Here is a 20,021-nt window from a genome sequence, read left to right on the forward strand (position 1 = left end):
CATCCTAGACCATCTAGTCACCAGCTGACCCTCCAGCTGATTGAAGACATACAAGCAAGACCATCAGAGAGGCACTGGGATGGTCAGATCAGAAAAACCACTGTTGTGAACTGAATAAATGGCTATTTTTAAAAGACACTAAGTTTTGGGGTGGTTTGTTACTCAGTATTAGACAATTGGCGTAGACTCATATCATGTGTATGTTCCCACCAACTCATCTTCTTGGTGAATTTTGAGTCCCTGAAGGCAAAGGACCACAACTCATCAGAAGGTCAAATTCAGGTCCTTGCCTTTGGTAGTGAGCTTGGCAATGACACAATGGAGACCTCTGAGAACCAAGTGCAATGCCAGCTGAGTCTCTCCTTGAATTACTTCTCACTAGTGGCTTGTCTCTCACACATTACTAAACTTGAGGGATCTTTGGGGTAGACCAAAATTCCCATCTGCAGAGAATCCACCATTATGGTTAGCTTCCTGAGCATACATCCCCCTTGTTCCAAGAACAGTTTCCAATTTTTATTCAGAGCAATCCCTTGCTTATTCTCAGTTCATGTGGTTTGGGTGGCAGTCTACCCATTGCTCCAGAAGTCCAGCTCATGATGTGTGTGGTTGGTAGTCTTTGAGATGATGCCCAGGGGCCCCCAACTCTGAGGATGCTCACCTTGGGTAAGGTCTTCCCCTTGAGTGTGGGCTGGATTTATTGACTTGCTTTTTTTTTTTTTTTAAGATTTTTTTATTTGTTAGTCAGAGAGAGAGCACGAGCAGGAGGAGGGGCAGAGGCAGAGGGAGAAACAGGCCCCCTGTTGAGTAGGGAGCCCAATGCGGGACTCGATCCCAGGACCCTGGGATCATGACCTGAGCTGAAGGCAGACACTTAATTGATGGAACCACCCAGGCGTTCCTACTGACTTGCTTCTAAAGAACAGAAAACAGCAATGTAATGGGATGTCACTTCTGAAATTAATGGCTTCCAGATTGGGCACCTGAATCGTTTGCCATGGGGGAAGCCAGTTGCCATGTCCAGACAGTCCTCTGGAGATGCCTATCTGGTGAGGAACTGGAGCTGCCACCACCATGTGAGTAAGCTTGGAAGTGAATCCTCTCTCCCCCCGTTGATCCTTCATGTTACTGCAACCTTGGCCAACAGCTGGACTGCAACCTCATGAGACGGGGTTTCACCAGGTAAGCCACACCTAGCTTTCATTTCCTGCCTGCAGACATTGAGAGCTAATACATATTGGTTGCTTCAAAGTTGGGGAGTAACTTGTTATACAGCAAGAGAGAGCTAATACAACTTAGGTCTGACGGATCAAAGTACCTCCGCCCCTCCCCTCTCCACCCCAGACATAGTTCTCAGTTAAGGAGTGTGCATGTGACCAGGCTGAGCCAATCAGAGTAAACTGCAGGACTTTTATAGGAGCTCCCACTCATTTATCGCTGGACATGATTCTAGGAAGATGAGAGGCTGGGACTTCTGCATCCTCTTGTCCCTGTGAGTAGAAAGTCCTGGGCTGGGGGCGCCTGAGTGGCTCCGTCAGTTAAGCGTCTGCCTTCGGCTCAGGTCATGATCCCAGGGTCCTGGGATTGAGCCCCACATCGGGCTCCCTGCTCAGCAGGGGACCTGTTTCTCCCTCTCCATACACCCCTCCCCCTGCTCATGCTCTCTCTCTCTGAAATAAATAAAATCTTAAAAAAAAGAAAAAGAAAAAGAAAGTTCTGGGCTATCTTTTGGGTCTCTATGTTCCCAGCAGCCAGAATTGTGCCTGGCTCAAAGTGGGTGCTCAACATCTAGGAAAGGAAAGATGGGTTTATATCCAGCAGAGGGAGAAAATAGGAGGGGCCAGCATGACATGGGGAAGAACCAGAAGTAGCAATAGCAAGCTCTTCTGTATTATCATCTTAAATGGAACATGTCATCAAAGGTCTATAGAAAGCCTGCTTATTGTTGTTTTCTAAATGTGATGCATGGAACACACAGTTTCTTCCTTATGTTTGTTGGCTTTCCCCAATTTTAACTGGCAGAGTTTTTAAAATTCTGCAAAGAATGCATGAGGATCAATGCATTCACTGCATCTGTCCGATGGTCCATTTACTGGGCATTTTCCAAGGAGGCAGGAGATGAATAAAGTCTGTGGAGTCACAACACACTTGGTGTGACGGGTTTGCTCTTTTCTGCTACCCACTGGCATGAGTAGCTACGAAGGCATGTGCGATAGATTGGATTAGCACATCTTTCAAAAAGAAAATAGAAGCATGATTTCATTCAGAGAAGATAGCAGGCTGACACCCTGTGATTCATTAATGTGCCACTCTGATCTCTGAGAGTGGGTTGTGGAGAAAAGGGTATACACTTTTTTTTCCCCCCGATGTCAAATTAGGAGAAAACAGTAAAAAGTAAGTGGTTTTACAGATAGTGACATCCTCGTAGACCACAGAAAAGTGTTCTCTCGGGGTGCCAGTTGGTTAAGCATCCGACTCTTGGTTTCAGCTCAGGTTGTGATCTCAAGGTCATGGGATGGAACCCCGCTTTGGGCTCTGCACTCAGCACAGAGTCTGCTTGGGATTCTCTCTCTCCCTCTCCCACTGCCCCTCCCACTCGTGCTCTGTCTCTAGAATAAATAAATCTCTTTTAAAAAAAGAAAGAGGGCGCCTGGGTGGCTCAGTTGGTTAAGCGACTGCCTTCGGCTCAGGTCATGATCCTGGAGTCCCAGGATCGAGTCCCGCATCGGGCTCCCTGCTCAGCAGGGAGTCTGCTTCTCCCTCTGATCCTCCCCCATCTCATGCTCTCTCTCTCTCTGTCTCATTCTCTCTCTCAAATAAATAAATAAAATCTTTAAAAAAAAAAAAAAGAAAGAAAAGTGTTCTCCTTGTACTAACAGCAACTTCCTTGCTGACTTTTGTCACAGATGGAACGAAATCTTTGTTAAGTGCTTTGTGCTTGAGGATTTAATACACGCAAACCACACTGAATGGATCACTGAGCAGATCCCCTGATTCTAGGCACAGGAAAATATTGAGGTCATTAAGCTTGTGATTCAAATGGCAGAAGTTCCAACCTCCCGTCTACAGTGGCCAGGTACGTGGATAGGGAGTGTAACACAACGGTGGAGACTGCGGCGGAGTGTGAGCCCACACTTTTAAAGGAGACAGCCATTTCTCAGTTCGGTTGAATTATTTCCACAGGGGAACCAGGCCCAGGGCTGCTTGTCTTGCAATTTTTTTTTCAAGTGAATCTGAAAACCCCAGGATTTATATAAAATATCCCATTTTTTTAAATGTTGACAACGAAATAAAATTGTGTGCATGCAAAACAAAGCTCGTCCACCGGCTGCCTCGGCCTGGGGCTCTCCAGTTTATAATCCCTGTGCCAGGGCCTATTTAGAAGCAGACACGTTAACAAGAGAGTTTGCATATATTAACTCAGTTTAATCATATCAATTCTTAAACAAAAAATTTCCTCCAAGAGACAACAGTTCACAGTAACTGCAAAGCTTACTCACAATTTTTTAAAAATACCAGTCATGCTTAGCATTCAAAGAAGATATGGTAGGATAACTGTAAAAACATTTACCAGGAACATCAGCTTCTGACTTTAAAAATTACAAATACTGAAGCATTTTGGTATCAGACACAGTAGGTTTGACATCGTCTGTTCATTTTGATGAGTTTCTGGAAGTTTGGAAAATTGTACCTCTCTAATTGGAGAAAGCGTTTACTCTAAACTAAACATTTTCAAATGTAGAAAACAAACTAGCAAGCTACACATACAAAGAAAAGCCCTCGAGGACAAGCCCTCCACACATTGACTGCCAGCATATGCACCATGGATCCTGGAAGACTAGAATTGATACATACACTTGACCTGAAGTCTTACACTCCAGGCTCGACAATGGAGTCTGCATTCACCTACACATTAATGACAAACTCTGGGTTAGTATAGGAGAAGCCAGCAAATTCATTTTGGTCCAAGTTCATGATGAAGAGTTTATCAGTAGGCGTGAGTTCCACAGGCTGTCTGGTGAACTCTTTGTCGAAGTTGGAGGTGTCTCGCTTGTCTCTCTGCCAAATGGAAAGCAAACACATTAACACAGCATAAGAAGGAAACACTACCCACACCTGCCAGTTAGTGGGAAGCCGATGACATCTCATGGGCAGAGTCAGAAAGAGCCCTGTGCTGAGTTGTTTAGCAGGTGCTTTGCGCATACTATCCCCTGCCTTTCACTTCACATTGTATGTTGGCTTCAGGAGAGAAAACTTGGTGGCGATTGCCTAAGAAAGGAAAGGAAACATTGAATTTCTTTAAGGATTGTCATAAAGTGGACTGTGGGTATGTGTGGGTTCTGTTTTCTTTGGCTTTGAGATGAACTGAACTGGAAACTACTTCTTACCATGTAAAATGTCATAGAATTAGTCACGGGATAGAGCGTCCCAGAGGAAACCATCCAGCAGCGACCCCTGTGGCGAGGAGGCTCCTTTCTTTAAAAAGGAGAGCGGTTGCACAACCACTCAGTTGCCAAGAAGGTGGAGTGTCATGTGGGGACATCAGATCGCTGCCTGACGAAAGGAGCTGACCACTGTCCACCCCACATCCCCTGGTGCTAACTAGGCTTTGAAGGGATGCTCAGAAACCCACCCACAGACTAGAATTTGAGTCTTCATCAGCCACGGGCTGTCTCCAAGGATGGTTACAGCATAGCATGTATCTAGTCAACAAGCTATACGAAACAAAACCCGAAGCTTAAAGTAAGGTCTGTAAGGGCAGCCTTAAAACAAACAAAAATTCTATTCTCCTGGTTAGCCTGATATTTCTTTTTTTGGCGGGGGGGGGGGGCATTAATCCCAGGTTACTAACTACAATTTGGGGCAACCTTTTCCAGGGAACAGCAGAGTGTGGGCTAATAAAAACACCTCATGTCTGTATGATGTTCTCACCTGTTCAGGGTCCTGCAGGCTCTCGTTCCCTCCCATCCTCACCACCCACCTGAAGGCAGGAGGGGCTGGAGTCCTCACCCTCCCTGGTTTGCCATAGGAGAAAACGGGTGCAGGAAGATACAGTGACTTGCCCAAGGTTTTACAGTGGGGTAGTGATCTTTACCTGACCACATTGCGCTTAATTAGGGCTCAAGCCTCAGTCCCTCCGACTGGGTGCAGGGGTGGGTCAGGGGAGACAGTCTGATGGCTGGTTTATTACAGGTTAGCCGAGGAGAACGCCTGGGTCTGCCTCGCTGAAGCCAGAGCTGGGTCAGATTGTAAAGAGGGGAGGCTCAGTGAGTATTTACTGATTTGCTGGAGTCCAGTCAATCGCCATTCATGACTTAGGTTTTGCTCCTAATGGGCGCTTACTGGTAGGTTTCTCATTGCTGGGCTCATTCCCTGTTTCCAAATACCTCCCACAAGAATTCCTTCCTTCAGGCTGCTCCCTTGAGACAGGTAAAATGTCCCTGTGGAGTTGCCACTTAATTGCGTTGTATTTGTGTTGAGGTGTGGGAGTGAAGGCGGGGGGTGGGGGCAGGGAACACACTTCAGTAAGTGTCGCCAGACTGCAGTGGGCTCAAGATGCAGATGGAGCTGCTTTCTAGATGGTGGGCCATCTCCTGCCATGCCCCACCCATCTGTTTTATCCTGTCCTGCTGGCTGTCAGCCTGTCCTATGCTGTCCCAGGCACGGCCTGTGTTATCTCTAACCTGTTCAGAGAAAAGCTCAAACATCACCCCTTCCTTTAATATTGCCCATGCATCCCTCCCTGGGCCCTACAAGTCATACCTTAGCATCCTTTTAATAGTTTTCATGGCACCCACATACTATCAGACATTGTCTTATTTATTGCCTCTCACCAGGCAGGGAGGGTCCATACCTGTTTCTTCACTACCATTATTTCCAGGGCCAAGAATAATGCTTGGCACACAGCAGGCTGTCCACAACTATTTGTTGAATGAATGAATCAATGAATGGAGATCGACTAAGGATGAGCCTCTTTGCCTCTTGCTTTTTTCCCCCAACATACACTTGTCCTTGAGCCAGAGACCCCACTCTATAGCAGCAATGAAATTGTTCCTGTTGATTCTCTGGGTCCCTCACATCAGCCTCTGTCCACTTTGAGCCCCAGTAGGGACTGAACTGTTAGGCCCCTTCAAGGTCTGAGAGCTGCGGGGCTATGTGTAGGCCCCAGGTAGATTTGGGGCTAGAAGGCAGGCAGTTGCTTCTTTTCAGATCTCCCCTGGAAACATCGACCCCATCTGGCCTTCCCTGCCTTTGGGCATCTCCGGAGGTTCCCTTACCACCAGCCCCAGCTTTCACAGCTCTTCCCCATCTGTTGTGCTAGTAGGTCTCGGGCTTCAAACAGTCACATGGTCCAAATAGAACCTGCCATTAGGGATTTCGTCCCGTGGGCAGATCCCCTTAGGAAATACCCCTGAATTTTACCTCTAGAAGGTGGGAGAGGATAGGCCTCTCTGTTGGGACCATTCTTTTTTTGGGTGGATAGCATCTGAAGCCACATGAGCAGAGTATCACTCAACCAAGGAGGGTTATTAATTCCACTGGCCTCCTATTGATTCCCCAAGGTCATTAGGACCATGGCCCCACCCTTTCCTAGAAGAGGAGCAGGTTAGTGAGAAGTCTAAGAAATGCCAAAGATGATTCTTGGATCCTGGCAGACAATTAGCCATGGCTAATACGGACTGTGTTTAGGTTTCTTTGGATTCTCTTATTTAATTTCTTTTTTTAAATTCCCTAATTTAAGTTCTTTTGGAAAATCTCAGCTTGTCTCATCTAGAAGAACCTGGCGGTGTCAAGCTGGGGGCAGTGTGCTGGCAGAAGAGCATCTCCCCGAGGGCTGGAAAGGGTAATGCCTGCAGGAATCTGGGTGAGAAAACTCTAAGAAGTGAGATTCAGGACTCAGAACTGAGCTGTAAAACCAATCCCCTCTCTCTATATGAGTATCTGTCTCTGCTCAAATCTTGGTGATTCTATGGTCTGTTCAAGCATGGAGACTGTGCCTTTGGCCTTCTACAAGGAAACCCACCCCAGCTCCCATCTAGCCCCTGTCCTTCCCCACCCACTGCACTCTAGGATTGTCCCAGAAATCTGGGTCAAGGGGCCACTGCTGCATTTCCTCCTTCAGCCTCAAACTGTGGTCTACAGAGAGAAAGAGGCACCCTGAAGACTTCTGATGACTTTTTCTTTCTTGTAAGCAGCCTCCCCTGACTAACTCAGAGACTGCTTATCTCTAGATCACATCATGCTTTTAATTACTTGTTTAACAACTGCCGCCCCGGATTGCATCGTTGGGGTTCCCCACTGTGCTCCTGGCACCCAACAGAGAGCCTGGCACACAGTCGGTGGCTCAATGAATGCTCCCTGGATGACTGAATGGGGGGTGGAATACGGGAAGGACTGCACAGAGGAGTGGGAAATCCTTCTTCCAGGATAAACTTGCAAAGCATGGCCCAGAAATGCCATATTCTCAAAGCTCTGTTTCTTGGTCTCCTTCGGACTTAAAGTGGTGATGGAAAAAGAAATTGCGGGGAACTCTGACCAAGGATCCCTCACTTGCACAGAAGACTTTCCTGGCCAACTCTCAGCAAGGTGTGTTAGGGGAACAGAGACTGGCTTGAGTACCTCTTTCTGCAAACGATTCAACTTTTGAAAAAATAATGACAGAAATTTGGCAAATGTGCAGCGTGTATACACAATATATTCTTCCTATCCATCCATCCATCTATGTCTAGCTATCTACCTACCTACTTATCTTACAGCGTTCTCTAATGTTGTCTCAAATAATCTATCAATGGCCCAATGTTTCTCCCTGGTTTTTATCTTCCTGAGAACAGGTCCAAGGAAAGACCTGGTGACCCAACAGCCAGACGAAGGACCTCAAATAACTTGCTTGTTGGTGGGCGTGGCTCAGAGAGACGGGCTACAGAGCAGAAACAGTCCCGCACTGAGTCAGCTGGCTGACCTTGGGCAAGTCACTTCCTCTGTCCGGATGCCAGTGTCCCCGACAAGAAAATGGGGGGAGGAGGCTTCTGCCCCGATTTCCTTCCTTCTCTAACTTCCTGAGCTTGTCAGCTGGGACTGGGGGTTTGCCCCACATGGGGTCAACATTGCTACCACGATGGAGAAGCCAAGGGCAGACAGGAGTGAGCCAGGGGCCTCTGCCTATATGGAAATCCCAATCACGGGTTTCTTAAAGATGAGAAGTGTTCCTTCAAGGACACTTTTCAAGTTGGTAAAGTTCTCCTGATGGTCTCTTAGAAGCTCTGGTGCTTCTGGAAATCACTCGACTTGCGATAAGAATTCTCTGTAGGGCTGCCTGGGAATAGAAGGAGGCAGTAGGCAAGGGGATTTCTCCCCCCCAAGGGGTTTCCTTGGCTTCTTGAGGCTCACAAAGCTGCTCGCAAGAAAGAATATTTAGTCCAAGCTAGGAGGAATGGTGATTTTGATAAGAAAATCAAGAGCCCCCGCCATGCTCCTAGCTGGCCCCTAAACTTGACTCTGGCCTTGACATCCGGTATCGTTGGAAGCCCCGGCCAGCTCATCCCATCCCATTACAGGCTGCCAGGAGTCCCTGGACCATCCCCAGGGCTGAGGTTAAGCTCTGGGTTTAGTTCCTTTCTGTCCCGAAGCCTCAGGAGCCCTGCTTGGCAGTTTGGGTCCACATTTTTCAAAGAGAGCCGTTTTTTCTTGAAATAGCATTTCTTCTTTCTTTTCTTTTTTTTTTTTTATTGTATCTCGATGCTAGAAAAAAAATGGCACATAACAGATATCCAGATACAAATGGACATTTCCACAAACATCTTGCAAAACAACATCAAAGTGAAGAACACAACCGTCTACATTTCAAGAAATGGTGTCTTTCTCAGAGTGCTTAATTAGCTTTCCAAAGCCAGCAACAAACCTAGACAAATCCCATCCGCGCGGGCATGGGTCTGCTAGGCTCCAGAGCCGCCTTCTTGACAAATCAAAGCAGGTCATTGTGGTTAATAACATTTGGACACAGATTTCAAAGCATGTGTAACAAAGTGAGTTTTTTTTTTTTCTTTTTGCATTTGAACAACAACAGAAATAAAACCCCAAAGCAAATAAAATTTGAAATGTAATGTAAAACCATGGTCCTCTGGGACCTGGCTAGAGCGACCATGTCTTTTCAGGGGGGGGTGATGCCAAATGCCCTTTGCAAGGAGTTTGAGGATGAAGGTGATCAGGGGGGACAGAGAGTATCAGGAATTACAGCATGGAGGTGGCACCCAAGCCAGTTGCCTTTTGACTGACCCCTTGAGGTCCTTTTAGATGGAGACTGTCTCAAAGCACCCTCTTGGCATTTTAAAAGGGCTGAGATCATCTCCTTCACTTTGAGTCTAAAAAGTAACAAATAGATTTTATTTTTAGCCTGTGCTCGGCACAGCTCCTGGTGCCTCCAAACCAGGCAGAATGGAGGAATTCCCTCTACGTCAAAGCAACCATACACTTGGATGCAAGCCAAGCTCCGGGTCCAGGAGGGAGAGAATGCTGCTAGCATCCGGTGATCCACTCATTTGGTAGGAACGATCTAGACTGAATGCCTGGAGTTGGGAAACGTGTGATATGGGAGCGCTGGGAGAAAGGGAGAGAAAGCAGGCATTTTTCTGTTCCCCCAGGCTCTGCGGAGCGGCCATGCTGGGGAAAGTCAACGGGAGGAGGACGCTTGCTAATGTGCTAATTAATGCAGCAACATTTGTGACGTGCCACCCGCATCATCCCATCTCACAGAGATGCTCCAAACTACCTGAGGACATTTGGCTTCTGAAACATGGTCACTCTAGTCTCATCAGCAAATAAAACATGGATGCGACGTGGCAATGAGAAGGAAAGATGTCACCACAACAGCTGTTGAGCTCGAATGACAGAAATGAAGGACGGAGGGCTACACATCTACTTAGCTCTTGACTTCGGGTTTTAAAAATTCAGAGTTAACAAAGGAAAATCCTTCGAATTCTGACTGGTCAATATTCCTGATGACTTCCTGGTCGGGAGGTGTTAGGACTGGTGGATGGCGGGTGAAAAACCGGTCGAAGTTTTCAGCATTTCGCCCACACTATGAGAGGGGAAGAAAAGAACTTGTGGTAGGTGGAAAACAACAACAACAAAAAAACCAAAGAAACGAAACCAAAACCAAAGACCCAAACAAAACAGAACCAAACACAATGGGGCGTGGCTTGCTCCCCTGCCTCAGAGAGGTTGTTTCAATGATCAGAAATGAGAGCAACATAAAATGCAAAATTCTCATGACCTTTGGCACATGACCTGGGGCTCCCGACTTGCAGTTTCTAGGGCTCGTGAGCTGCCCCTGGTGTCCTCTGGGCAGTCAGGAGCTGCATGGCAAAGGCATGAGATGGTGGGGCAGTGGCGGGGTGGCGTGTCCCCTCCCCTCACCCCCGACCCCAAGGAGTCAGCCAAGCCCACCTGCTGAAAGAGATGGGATTAAGGTACCAGCGATGCCTCGCGCGCCACCAGATGCAAAGTAATGAGCCCGTTATACGTCACCTGGGAGATCCCAATATTTAGCAGTGGATCCCTCCAAGTGCAGTCCTCTGGCTACCAGTCAGGAACGACGGACGCGGCCGGCTCCAGAGACACAGGAGTTTACAAACTTTAGTCAGTGGACACGGATCCCGAGACCTGGGTTTGGTGCCTGCAATGGCCGGCCACCCACGAGGCCCCAGTTAGCTGGGTAAGTCCTTGACCCTTAGTCACAAGGTGCCAGCAGGCCCACTCAGCCACCCTCTCTCCAAATGGGAGCGGAGGGTGTGGGATGAAACACAAGCCAGCGCTTGGTGGGGCAGCTGGGTTCTAGAGAGGAAACCGTCATCATTTCTCACCCACCCTGGCGTCCTTCTGTACGCAAAGGTCTTGGTCCCAGGCAGGGGGGGGTAACGTATGTGCGCACGCGCACGGACGCAGGCGTGGACAAGCGTGCACACACTCGTTCCCACCGAGTGAGAAGACACTCAGTCACGGAATCTGGTATTCTTAGTTTTTCACCGGCAAACACGTGCACAGAGTACTCAGCATCTGAAACACAGCGTCTACGGCAGGTAGCCACAAGCTAATAATAGAGCAGTAAGTACTAGTAGGTAGGACGGCTCGTATTCATGATGCTTTTGCTATACACCAGCCACCCTTTAGAACGCTCTACTTGCATTGTCTTATTTCATCCTCCCAATGGCCCTATGACGGGGGCATTAGCCCTACTGGACAGATGAAGAAACCGAGGCCAGGGAGATGATGTCATTAGTTCAAGGTCACACAGCCACTGAGTCGCAGAGCTATTCACAGAGCTCTGACGTCAGAGCCCGAGCTCCTGGCTCCTGGCTCCATTCTACATGAATGGGTTACAGGCTAAGGAGGGTGGGACAAAGTGGGCGGGGCTGGGAAGGGGGAGGCGGAGTCAAGGATGGGGATGAAGAGGTCTCCGGTTTGAAGGACAGCGAGAATGTGGTTGCGTCAACCCCGGAGACAGAGAAAGTGGGAAAATTCAGAAAGACGGCTATTTCCATTTGGACACGATGACTCTGAGGGACCGGGGAGGCTCAGGAGATGACCTGAGGGGGTGAGAAGGAGATTCGGGAGCTCAGGAGAGAGGTCTTGGGGAAAAAAACCCCAAACATTGAAAGGACAGAACATGAGAAGTGGAAGAAAGATAATAATAACAGTAATAAAAACTACCGCGCAGTTTCCAGGCAACTGGCATTTGCTCAGGGTTGCGCATACATTACCTTTTTGCTTCACATAACCACCCTGGGAGGTGAGGATCTGATTTCCATTTGCCAGTGAAAAACTTGCCTCTAAAACCGAGAGCGGGAAGAGGAGACCCAGGAGGGAGCACCGTCAGACAGGCTGGGGACTGCGAGAATCCAGGGAGAGGGGCTGCTGGAGCTGAAATATCTCTGAGGAGTCAAGCAGAAAGTCGTGGAAAATGGGCCACAGATAAGAAGATGAGAAGATGAAGAGCTGCCTCCGAGCCTGAGTCACGGGCAGAGGGAAGGTGAGTTGAGAAAGTCAAGGAGTGCACGCTCCCCCTTTGCTCCTTCAAGCCCCATGGTCAAGGGAAGCAGAAGTATGGGTGTGTGTGTGTGTGTGTGTGTGTGTGTGTGTGTATGCGTTTGTGCGCGTGCTTGGGACTCAGCTCCCAGAGGGCCTCAGAACTCCTGCTCTGTTCCTGTTTGGGAAAATTCTCTCCAGCCATGTTGATATCTTTGCTTCAGGTCTCAGAAAACGAGAAGTGACCCCTCGCCCCCGCCTGCCTGCCCTACAATCAAGACTTGGGGTCTGCTCTGCTGGCCGGTGGGGCAAAACTTCTGCCCACAGAAGGATGGACCCTCAACACAGTGTGGTCGGGATTATAGTCCAGGTTCTTTCATTGCTTATGCATCTTTTTTTTCATTCGAGAAATATTTTTTGAGTACCTACTATGTGCCAGGCCCCGTGCTAAAGGTAAGTTATACAAAATCTATGCCTCGTGGAACTTGCATTCTACTGGGGAAGAAAGGCAACAAACACATAAACAGAAGTGGAACTGTGAACATGCAGAGTTGACTTAATGCCAGATGGGGGAGGCAAGTGGTATTAAGAAAAATAAAGTCAGGCCAGGGATACACAGCGAAGAGAATGCCATTTTCGATAAAGTGCTCAGCTCTGAGGAGATGAGCTTGGAGCCATCTGAATGTCTGGAGGAAAAGCATTCTAGGCGGAGGGAAGTGCATTTGCAAAGGCCCAGAGACGGGCACGCTCGCTTGACCGAATCCGCCAAGAGTGGTGAGGCCAGTGTGGCCAGAGCGGTGATCAAGAGGCAGAGGGGTGACAGAGGGGGCCTTGCTGGCCAAGGGAGAACAGAGGGTTTCCATCTCTGCCTGGTGAGAAGTCACTGGAGGGTTCTGCGCACCCGGCATGCTCTGACTCGGGTTTCTTGTACAAAGCTGACGGAAGGGCGAGGTGCAGGGGTGTCAACCGGGAGATGAGAGAGGATGGTGGCTCAGAGGAAGGTGCCCTTGGGGGAGACGGAAAGGTGCATCTGGACTGAGGGGAGAGGTGGCAAGATGTGCTGATGGGTCAGAAGTGGAGTATTCCAGGAAGAGAGGGCCTATCGGTGACCCCTCAACTTTGCGCCTGTGCTCCGGGGCGAGTGGGGGACGCTCGGGGTAGAGCACCTTCAGGGGGCCATCGGGCACTTGCTTTCCTGTTTGATAGGTCTGAATGCCCAGTGGGGATGTCGAGGGTGTGGGGACTGAAGACGGCTGGCAGCTAGACTGATGGCAGAGGTGCCGGGGAAGGGAGAAGCTAGCTGTCATCATCTGGAGGAGAGTGATGGGGGACAGGGCCAAGGGGCAGAGGGGTGGCGGTGGACACAACCCAGAGGGGCCAGAGCCAGGGACCGGTGGTTGGGAGTGAGCCAGCATGGTGGAAGGCACACCTGTGCGTGTTCCTCTTTGGCCTGGGTGCTGGGATCCTGACCAGCCAGCGTGGGAAGCAGGGGAGTGGAGACCTGGAGTCTTCAGGGGCCATTTTTCTTTAAAAACCATCAATTTCCCGTGCACACCAGAAGGCTGCAGCTTGGCCGGGGCCTCCCCAGAGGCTGTGATAGGAGACAGAGAAACAGCTCCTGGCTGAGCCTTTCCCCCTCCCCTTCCCCGCCCCCTCCCCCCCCCAAGCGCCTCAGAGAACAATGAAATCTTTAAGTGAGATAGCAGGGAGGAGATGCAAAAACAGGGGTTAACCAAGGGGGCACAATGCAGCGGGAGCGTGATTTTCCTGCTAATAAGCAGCTTACAGGGCTGGCAGATCACAGCCTCCCTAAGTGTTTCTGTGTTTTTCAAATGGAGCTGTCACTGCCCATTAGTTTCAGGAGCACTCCCTAAATGGAGACGTCAGCCCTTGGGAGGCACAGCCCGGATCAGCTCAGCTCTGCGCCAGCCGTGTCCTTGGAGAACGGGACAGCTCTGCGGCTGGGACTAAGTGACACACACAGCGTGGACCACACCTGTTTCTCTGGTGGCCCTGGGTGGGGACCGAGCCTCAGTGAGCTCCTGAAAGAAACCCCACCCCCCTTGTCATCAGAGCCCACCACCAGAGCCCCAGCAACAGTGACAGGGACCCACACCCACTCGGTTATTGAAACCACACGGCGCCTCTTCCCAGGCTGGGGAGAGGGGAGTGAGGATTCTGACTTGTTCAACTGCTCCTCCGAATGTGAGAACCTAGACAGTTTGAAAAGTTTATCTGTGAGCTGTGACATGTGAGCTCTCTTTTTTTCTCTCCCCCTTCTTCTCTTCTTTCTAACTTCTGTTTCATTGTGTTAATAACAGCTCCGAGTCTAGCTGTCGAATGGAGCTGGCTTAGTCATAGCCGCCACAGGGATCTTTCAGACGCCAGCCTGGATATGTCATTTCTCTGCAACGCCCCCCGCTGCCCGGGGCCCACGCTCCTTAGCATGGCTTACAGGGCCCTTTCGGACTTGGCCCTGGTCGCCTGGTCACTAGCCCCTCACTGCCCACTCCCCCACCCCCCTACACCCTCCAGCTGTACTTGATCCCCGGGTGTTCCAGGATGCTTATGAACTCTGTCACCTCCCAGCCTTTGCAATGAGCTGCCTCCTCCACCAGGAACACCTGCCTCCCACCCTGTCCTGCCCCCCCGACCACGGCATTTCCTACAAATCCTTTTGTGTCTCCAGACAGATGTCACTTCCTCCAGGAGCCTTTCCCTGGACCCCTCCTCTATACTCCTGGGTTTATCCCACCAAGATACAGATGTTCATCAAAAAATTGTTCAAGAGGGGGGGAGAAAAGTTGACATCAACTCTCCACCAATAGGGAAAAAAGTTAAATAATGATACATCTATCTGATGTATTACCATGCAAAACACTTTTAAAAATGAAAAGGAGCTTTAGAAGAATATTAAGTGACATAGTTACATATAATTACTAACTGCGTACAATGTGTTCCCGTGCTATAGATTATATACACAAATGCGTACGCTCACAGGTAGTGCAGAGCCCGCATACGCTTGTAAAGACTGGATGAATTACAGATTCAATTTCATTTTCTCCTTTATCTTTTCTGCTTGATTGTGTTTTTTTTTGTTTTTTTTTTTAAAGATTTTATTTATTTATTTGAGAGAGAGAGAATGAGAGACAGAAAGCATGAGAGGGAGGAGGGTCAGAGGGAGAAGCAGACTCCCCGCCGAGCAGGGAGCCTGATGCGGGACTCGATCCCGGGACTCCAGGATCATGACCTGAGCCGAAGGCAGTCGCCCAACCAACTGAGCCACCCAGGCGCCCTGCTTGATTGTGTTTTTGAAAGTCTAAATAACAATCAGATTTTTTTTAATAAGAAGAAACCCTCCAAAAGCTACTTTAAATGAGGGAGCTACTGCTATTTGGGTGCTGAGGTGCTGCTTCTGCCCGGCGGTGTGTTGGGCACTGGAAATACGATGACACACAAGAGGGTCCCTGTCCTGGTCATCATGGAGCTTGCGGTTTAGCAGAGGAGACAGATGCTCACACAGGCCACTGCATGGTACCACGGGACCACTGGGGCTACGGAGCACAGAAGTGAGGAACCTAAGAAGGGCCAGGAAGACCTCCTGGAGGAGGTGACATCTAAGCTGAGTGCAACCAGAAAGAAAGACATTGCTTCTTCGGAGGAGGGAAGGATATTGTCCAGGGAAGACAAGGAGGTGAAAAGAGGGTAGGGACAGAGCAAGATGCCGGAGAAGAGGACAAGAGCCCACCCCATACTGCTTAACCAGGCTTGACGGGTGGGAGGCTCACGGCACAGGGGAGCTTCCTGCAAAGCATCCTCGGGAACCCAAACTAGAAGGTCACAGTGAAAATATACCCGAGCCACACAGCCTGGGTAAAAAGACAAAAGAGTCTTTTTCTTGGGGCACCCGGGTGGCTCAGTCAGTTAAGCATCTGCCTTTGGCTCAGATCCCGGGATCGAGACCCGCATGGGGCTCCCTGCTCAGCGGGGAGGCTGCTTCTACCTCTGCCTCTGCCCCGCCCCCCCACTAGTGCTCACTCTCCTCTCTCTCAAATAAATAAACACAATCTTAAAAAAAAAAAAAAGAATCTTTTTCTTCTTTTTTAAATGTGCAAACTCAATGACATTCCGGGTCCTTTTCATGCCTGACAGACTGCCCTCCACAGCAGGACAACACAGGAGGGACCCACCCAGGGAGAAGCAGTTAGCTGAGCACAGAGCTGTCCACACGTTGGATCATTTTAAGAAGTCGTTTGTGGGCCAAGGTTTCTCTGGAGCAGAGTCAGACAAGGTGCAGTGGAGAAAGAAAAGAAAGATGAAAGCTCCCTTTTCTGTGACTAGGTGAAGACTCTTTACAATCGGGGCACTTGATCTCCTGTGTCTGTGTAGTGAGAAGGAAGTCAGCAAGAGAGGGGGCTTGGCTGGGTAACAAGTTTCATGTTTTGTGTTGTTTTATCTAAAAATAAGATGCCAAGTCTTGTTTTCCTCCAGATTTCGGTCTACCTTCTCAAAGAAGCTGTCCGGGATCACCTCAAGACAAAGTAATCCTCCCCTCCTGTTACTCTCCCTCAGAGCATCCTGCTCCCTGCGTGCACAGGAAGTAACCTACCCAAAGAGCCCGATCGAGATGACATGTTTATTTCTTTGCTTCTCTGTCGGCGAACTAGAGTCCCATCTAGATTGTAAGCCTCGCAAGCGCTGAAGTCACACCACGGCCTTCCTGGGACTCAGGACAGGCTCTGCCACACAGTGGGCACTCAATATCGTCGGATGGATGAATGACAGTGTATATTAAGTGCATATTATTAGCCAGATACTGAGTTAAGTGCTTCGAGAGGATTATCTCCTTTAATCCATGCCGTCTCTGCTGTACAGCAAGGAATGGGTTTAGCGAACTCACGTACCTGACTATGATTTGATCCCAGATCTGACAATGATCTCGATTCTTCCATCAGCCTTGTACGTTTCTTGCCGAAACAAACAAGTTGTTCAAAAGCACCCAGGAAAATCAACAACCAAACCCTCTGTTATCTCACTACCTCGATACCTTCATTATGTAACATTTTGGTGTGTGTCTTGGATGGCTGGATGAATAGATGGAGGGATGTTTGTCACTCTTTACACAAAGTATAGAATCATTCCTTTGTTCTTTAGCCTGCTTTTAAGAAATGAGATGAAATACACCCGTGTGAACAAAGTGTCATATTTTTCTTATCTGTTCTTCATCATTCATCCTAAACCCACGTTGCTGGCTTCAAATAAACTAGTCCTCAAATAGCAATCACCCCCATTATTGTTTATGTTTTTATAACTTTGATTCTCACAGGTTTGTGAGACAGGCAGGAAAAGGATTATCTCCACCTAGCAGATAATTTGGAAAGTTAACAACTTGGTCAGGGTCCTGGAGGGTAAAGGAGGGGAGCGGAGATTCAGAGTAGGGTCTGCTCGATTCCAAAGACCACAGGCTTTCTAACTACAGCTCAGTGCCTTACGAATTACATCCCATCATGTGGCATGAACTTAAACACTGACCTGGGTACCTATCCCAGCACCATCAATACCCAGCTATACAACTTTTAAGCAGGTGAGCTAAATTCCCTAAGCCACCTTTTTGTTAGGTCAAATGAACCTACCTTGTAGTGTGTGGTGAGGATGACTGGATAAAATGCACAGAATACATGTGACGTGGTAGCCACCTCGGGGATGCAGACAGAGCCAGGTCTGGCCAGTGAGCTAGTCTGATGGCTGTGGCCTCTGGCTACAGACCGGTCCTGCGGGCCCTGCCACACCCTAAGCCCTCCTGGGATATTGCCCTGACAGGTACAGTCATTTAAAACACAAACTGAAATCTTCCCCGTCAAGGCTGCTGGGATATGGGAGGGAGCCTCAAGGTGACACCAGGCCCTACCTGGGGTTACCGGTTAGAAGGGAGGGACAGATGTGCGCCTAGGGGCAAAAGGGATACATTTCCACCCCCCACGCCCCCCAGCCTCACTGCCTCAGAAAGACATTTTTTTTTTTTGTTTTAAAGATTATTTATTTGGGGGGAGAGAGAGAGACAGAGACAGGGAGACAGAGAATGAGCAGGGGAGGGGCAGAGGGAGAGAGAGAGAGAATCTCCAGCAGACTCCCTGCTGAGCCTGGAGCCCCGGGCCTGGTTCGATCCCACAACCCCAGCCAAAATCAAGAGTCCCAAGCTCAACCCACTGAGCCACCCAGTCGCCCCTTGTAAAGACATTTTAATTCAGATTCACATAACCACCTCTGAGTTGTTCTTCATACCCTACAGTGGTGGGGGGTCGGGGGGAGAACTTTTGTGGTTGTTTTTAAGAAACTGCACTTGTAAATAAATAAGAAACGAACGTTATTCTTTCCCTTTCTGGGTCATGCACATGTCTCGACATCATAGTATTGGGGTTTTCACAGAGTTAGCATTTCTGGGCAATCAGCGAGCTCAGTGCCATATAAATGAGAAAGAAGAGGGGTGTAAAAAGAGTGGAGGGGAGGCTATGAATTTATCCTACGGATATATACCTAGGAAACCAGGAAGCTATTAAAGAATGAACTAGATCTCGAGGTACTGATAGAAAACAGTCCTCCAGATGGAAGGGAGTAAAGCAAGGCACAGAAATCGAATGCAGCGGGTCAGCATCCTTGTGTGTGATGTGGGGTATTTCCGTGCTTGCACACAGCCCGTCTAGACGGTCACGCCAGAACCGGGCAGCCCTGAGTGGCTCTGGGAAGGAGAACCAAGGAGCCTAGCTGAGGGGCAAGGGTGGGCAGAGGGGACTTAGTTTCACTATGTAGTTTTTGACACTGCTTGCATATTTCACTGTTTCAGGGGTTTTTTGTGTGTTTTGTTTTTTTTTTAAAGGAGGAACGATAAGGGACGCCTGGGTGGCTCAGTCATTAAGTGTCTGCCTTCGGCTCAGGTCATGATCCCAGGGTCCAGGGATCGAGCCCCGCATTGGGCTCCCTGCTCGGCGGGAAGCCTGCTTCTCCCACTCCCTCTCCCCCTGCTTGTGTTCCCTCTCTCGCTGTGTCTCTCTCTGTCAAATAAATAAAATCTTTTAAAAAAATAAATAAAAATAAATAAAAGGAAGGACAATCAGAATACCAAATAATATGATGAGGTCAAAAAAGAGAAGACAAATCCACAGGAGGAGGTCACCCTGAGGTTATCAACGACCCCATGAGAGAAATGTCAACACAGAGTTGACAGAGGCCAGGTGGGGGCGAGGCAAACTGAAGAAAGAGCAGATTGTGGAAAGTGGACACAGGTTTGAGGGAAGGGATTTTTAAGAGGAGAAAGACTTCACACGTTTATGTGCCAAGGAGGATGAACCAGAAGCATTGGGGTGGACATCTGCCGCTCTTGTGTTCTCAGCAAGCATTCCCTCTTTTTCTGGGCATAGCAGCTTGATTTTTTTTAGAGGACCCACCCCTTCTCCTCTGGATGTCAGGTGGGGATGGGGCCTGGCCAATCAGCACGTTCTATCCCCCCCCACCCCCTGGCACAGCAATTGCGTTAGCGATGGGCATGTGACCCCATATCTTCCAATGAGCCAGAGTTCCGGGCTGGTGGGAATTTTAGGAAAAGGAAGCTCTTTTTTGGGGGGGGGAGGGGGCAGAAGTTGCTAAGATTATGGGATGAACTCTGGAGCAGCAATGTACCCAGGAAAGCTTTCTGAGAATGAAGAATGAAGTCAACAGAGAGGAAAGCTATTGCAGGGGACACGGGGAGATGGATTCCTTCTGACGTTGTGTGACACCCTGGATGTAGTCACAACTGACTACCTGAGAAGTTTTTTTGTTGTTCTTTAAAAGTCAGTTTGGGTCTTTGAGTCTGATCTGTAATCATAGCTTTTTTTTTTTTTTTTTTTTTGAGATACAGAGAGAGAGAAAGCGAGAGCAGGGGCAGTGGACAGAAAGGGAGAAGCAGACTCCCCGCTGACCAGGGAGCCTGATGCGGGACTCGATCCCAGGACCCCGGGATCATG

At 49.0% G+C, this 20,021-nt stretch overlaps 1 protein-coding gene and 1 long non-coding RNA gene across 5 annotated transcripts in view; one reads left to right on the forward strand and one right to left on the reverse strand.

Moving 5' to 3' along the window:
- Positions 1–3,405: 3,405 nt before the first annotated feature.
- PRKCB (protein kinase C beta) overlaps positions 3,406–20,021 on the reverse strand; it is a 316,758-nt gene continuing 300,142 nt past the window's right edge. Inside the window, exon 17 of one of the 2 annotated variants that reach the window (XM_078074685.1) lies at positions 3,406–4,059. In XM_078074685.1, the coding sequence (XP_077930811.1) occupies positions 3,907–4,059 (153 nt within the window). In that variant the 3' untranslated portion in view covers positions 3,406–3,906. Of the gene's footprint in view, positions 4,060–4,821; positions 10,076–20,021 lie in introns of those variants that run through there. The other variant, XM_036111159.2, reaches the window with a different exon arrangement.
- On the forward strand, positions 10,231–17,302 carry LOC118547593 (uncharacterized). Of its 3 annotated transcripts, none has more exons than XR_013448817.1 (4): positions 10,231–12,025; positions 12,246–12,474; positions 13,877–16,362; positions 16,513–17,302. It is a non-coding gene; the product is annotated as an uncharacterized LOC118547593 (long non-coding RNA). The 3 variants fall into 3 exon arrangements; XR_013448816.1 differs by having other exon boundaries at positions 13,877–14,226; positions 16,174–17,302; XR_013448815.1 differs by having other exon boundaries at positions 13,877–17,302.

The sequence above is a fragment of the Halichoerus grypus genome, chromosome 6, assembly GCF_964656455.1.
Source record: "Halichoerus grypus chromosome 6, mHalGry1.hap1.1, whole genome shotgun sequence".
NCBI lineage: Eukaryota > Metazoa > Chordata > Mammalia > Carnivora > Phocidae > Halichoerus > Halichoerus grypus.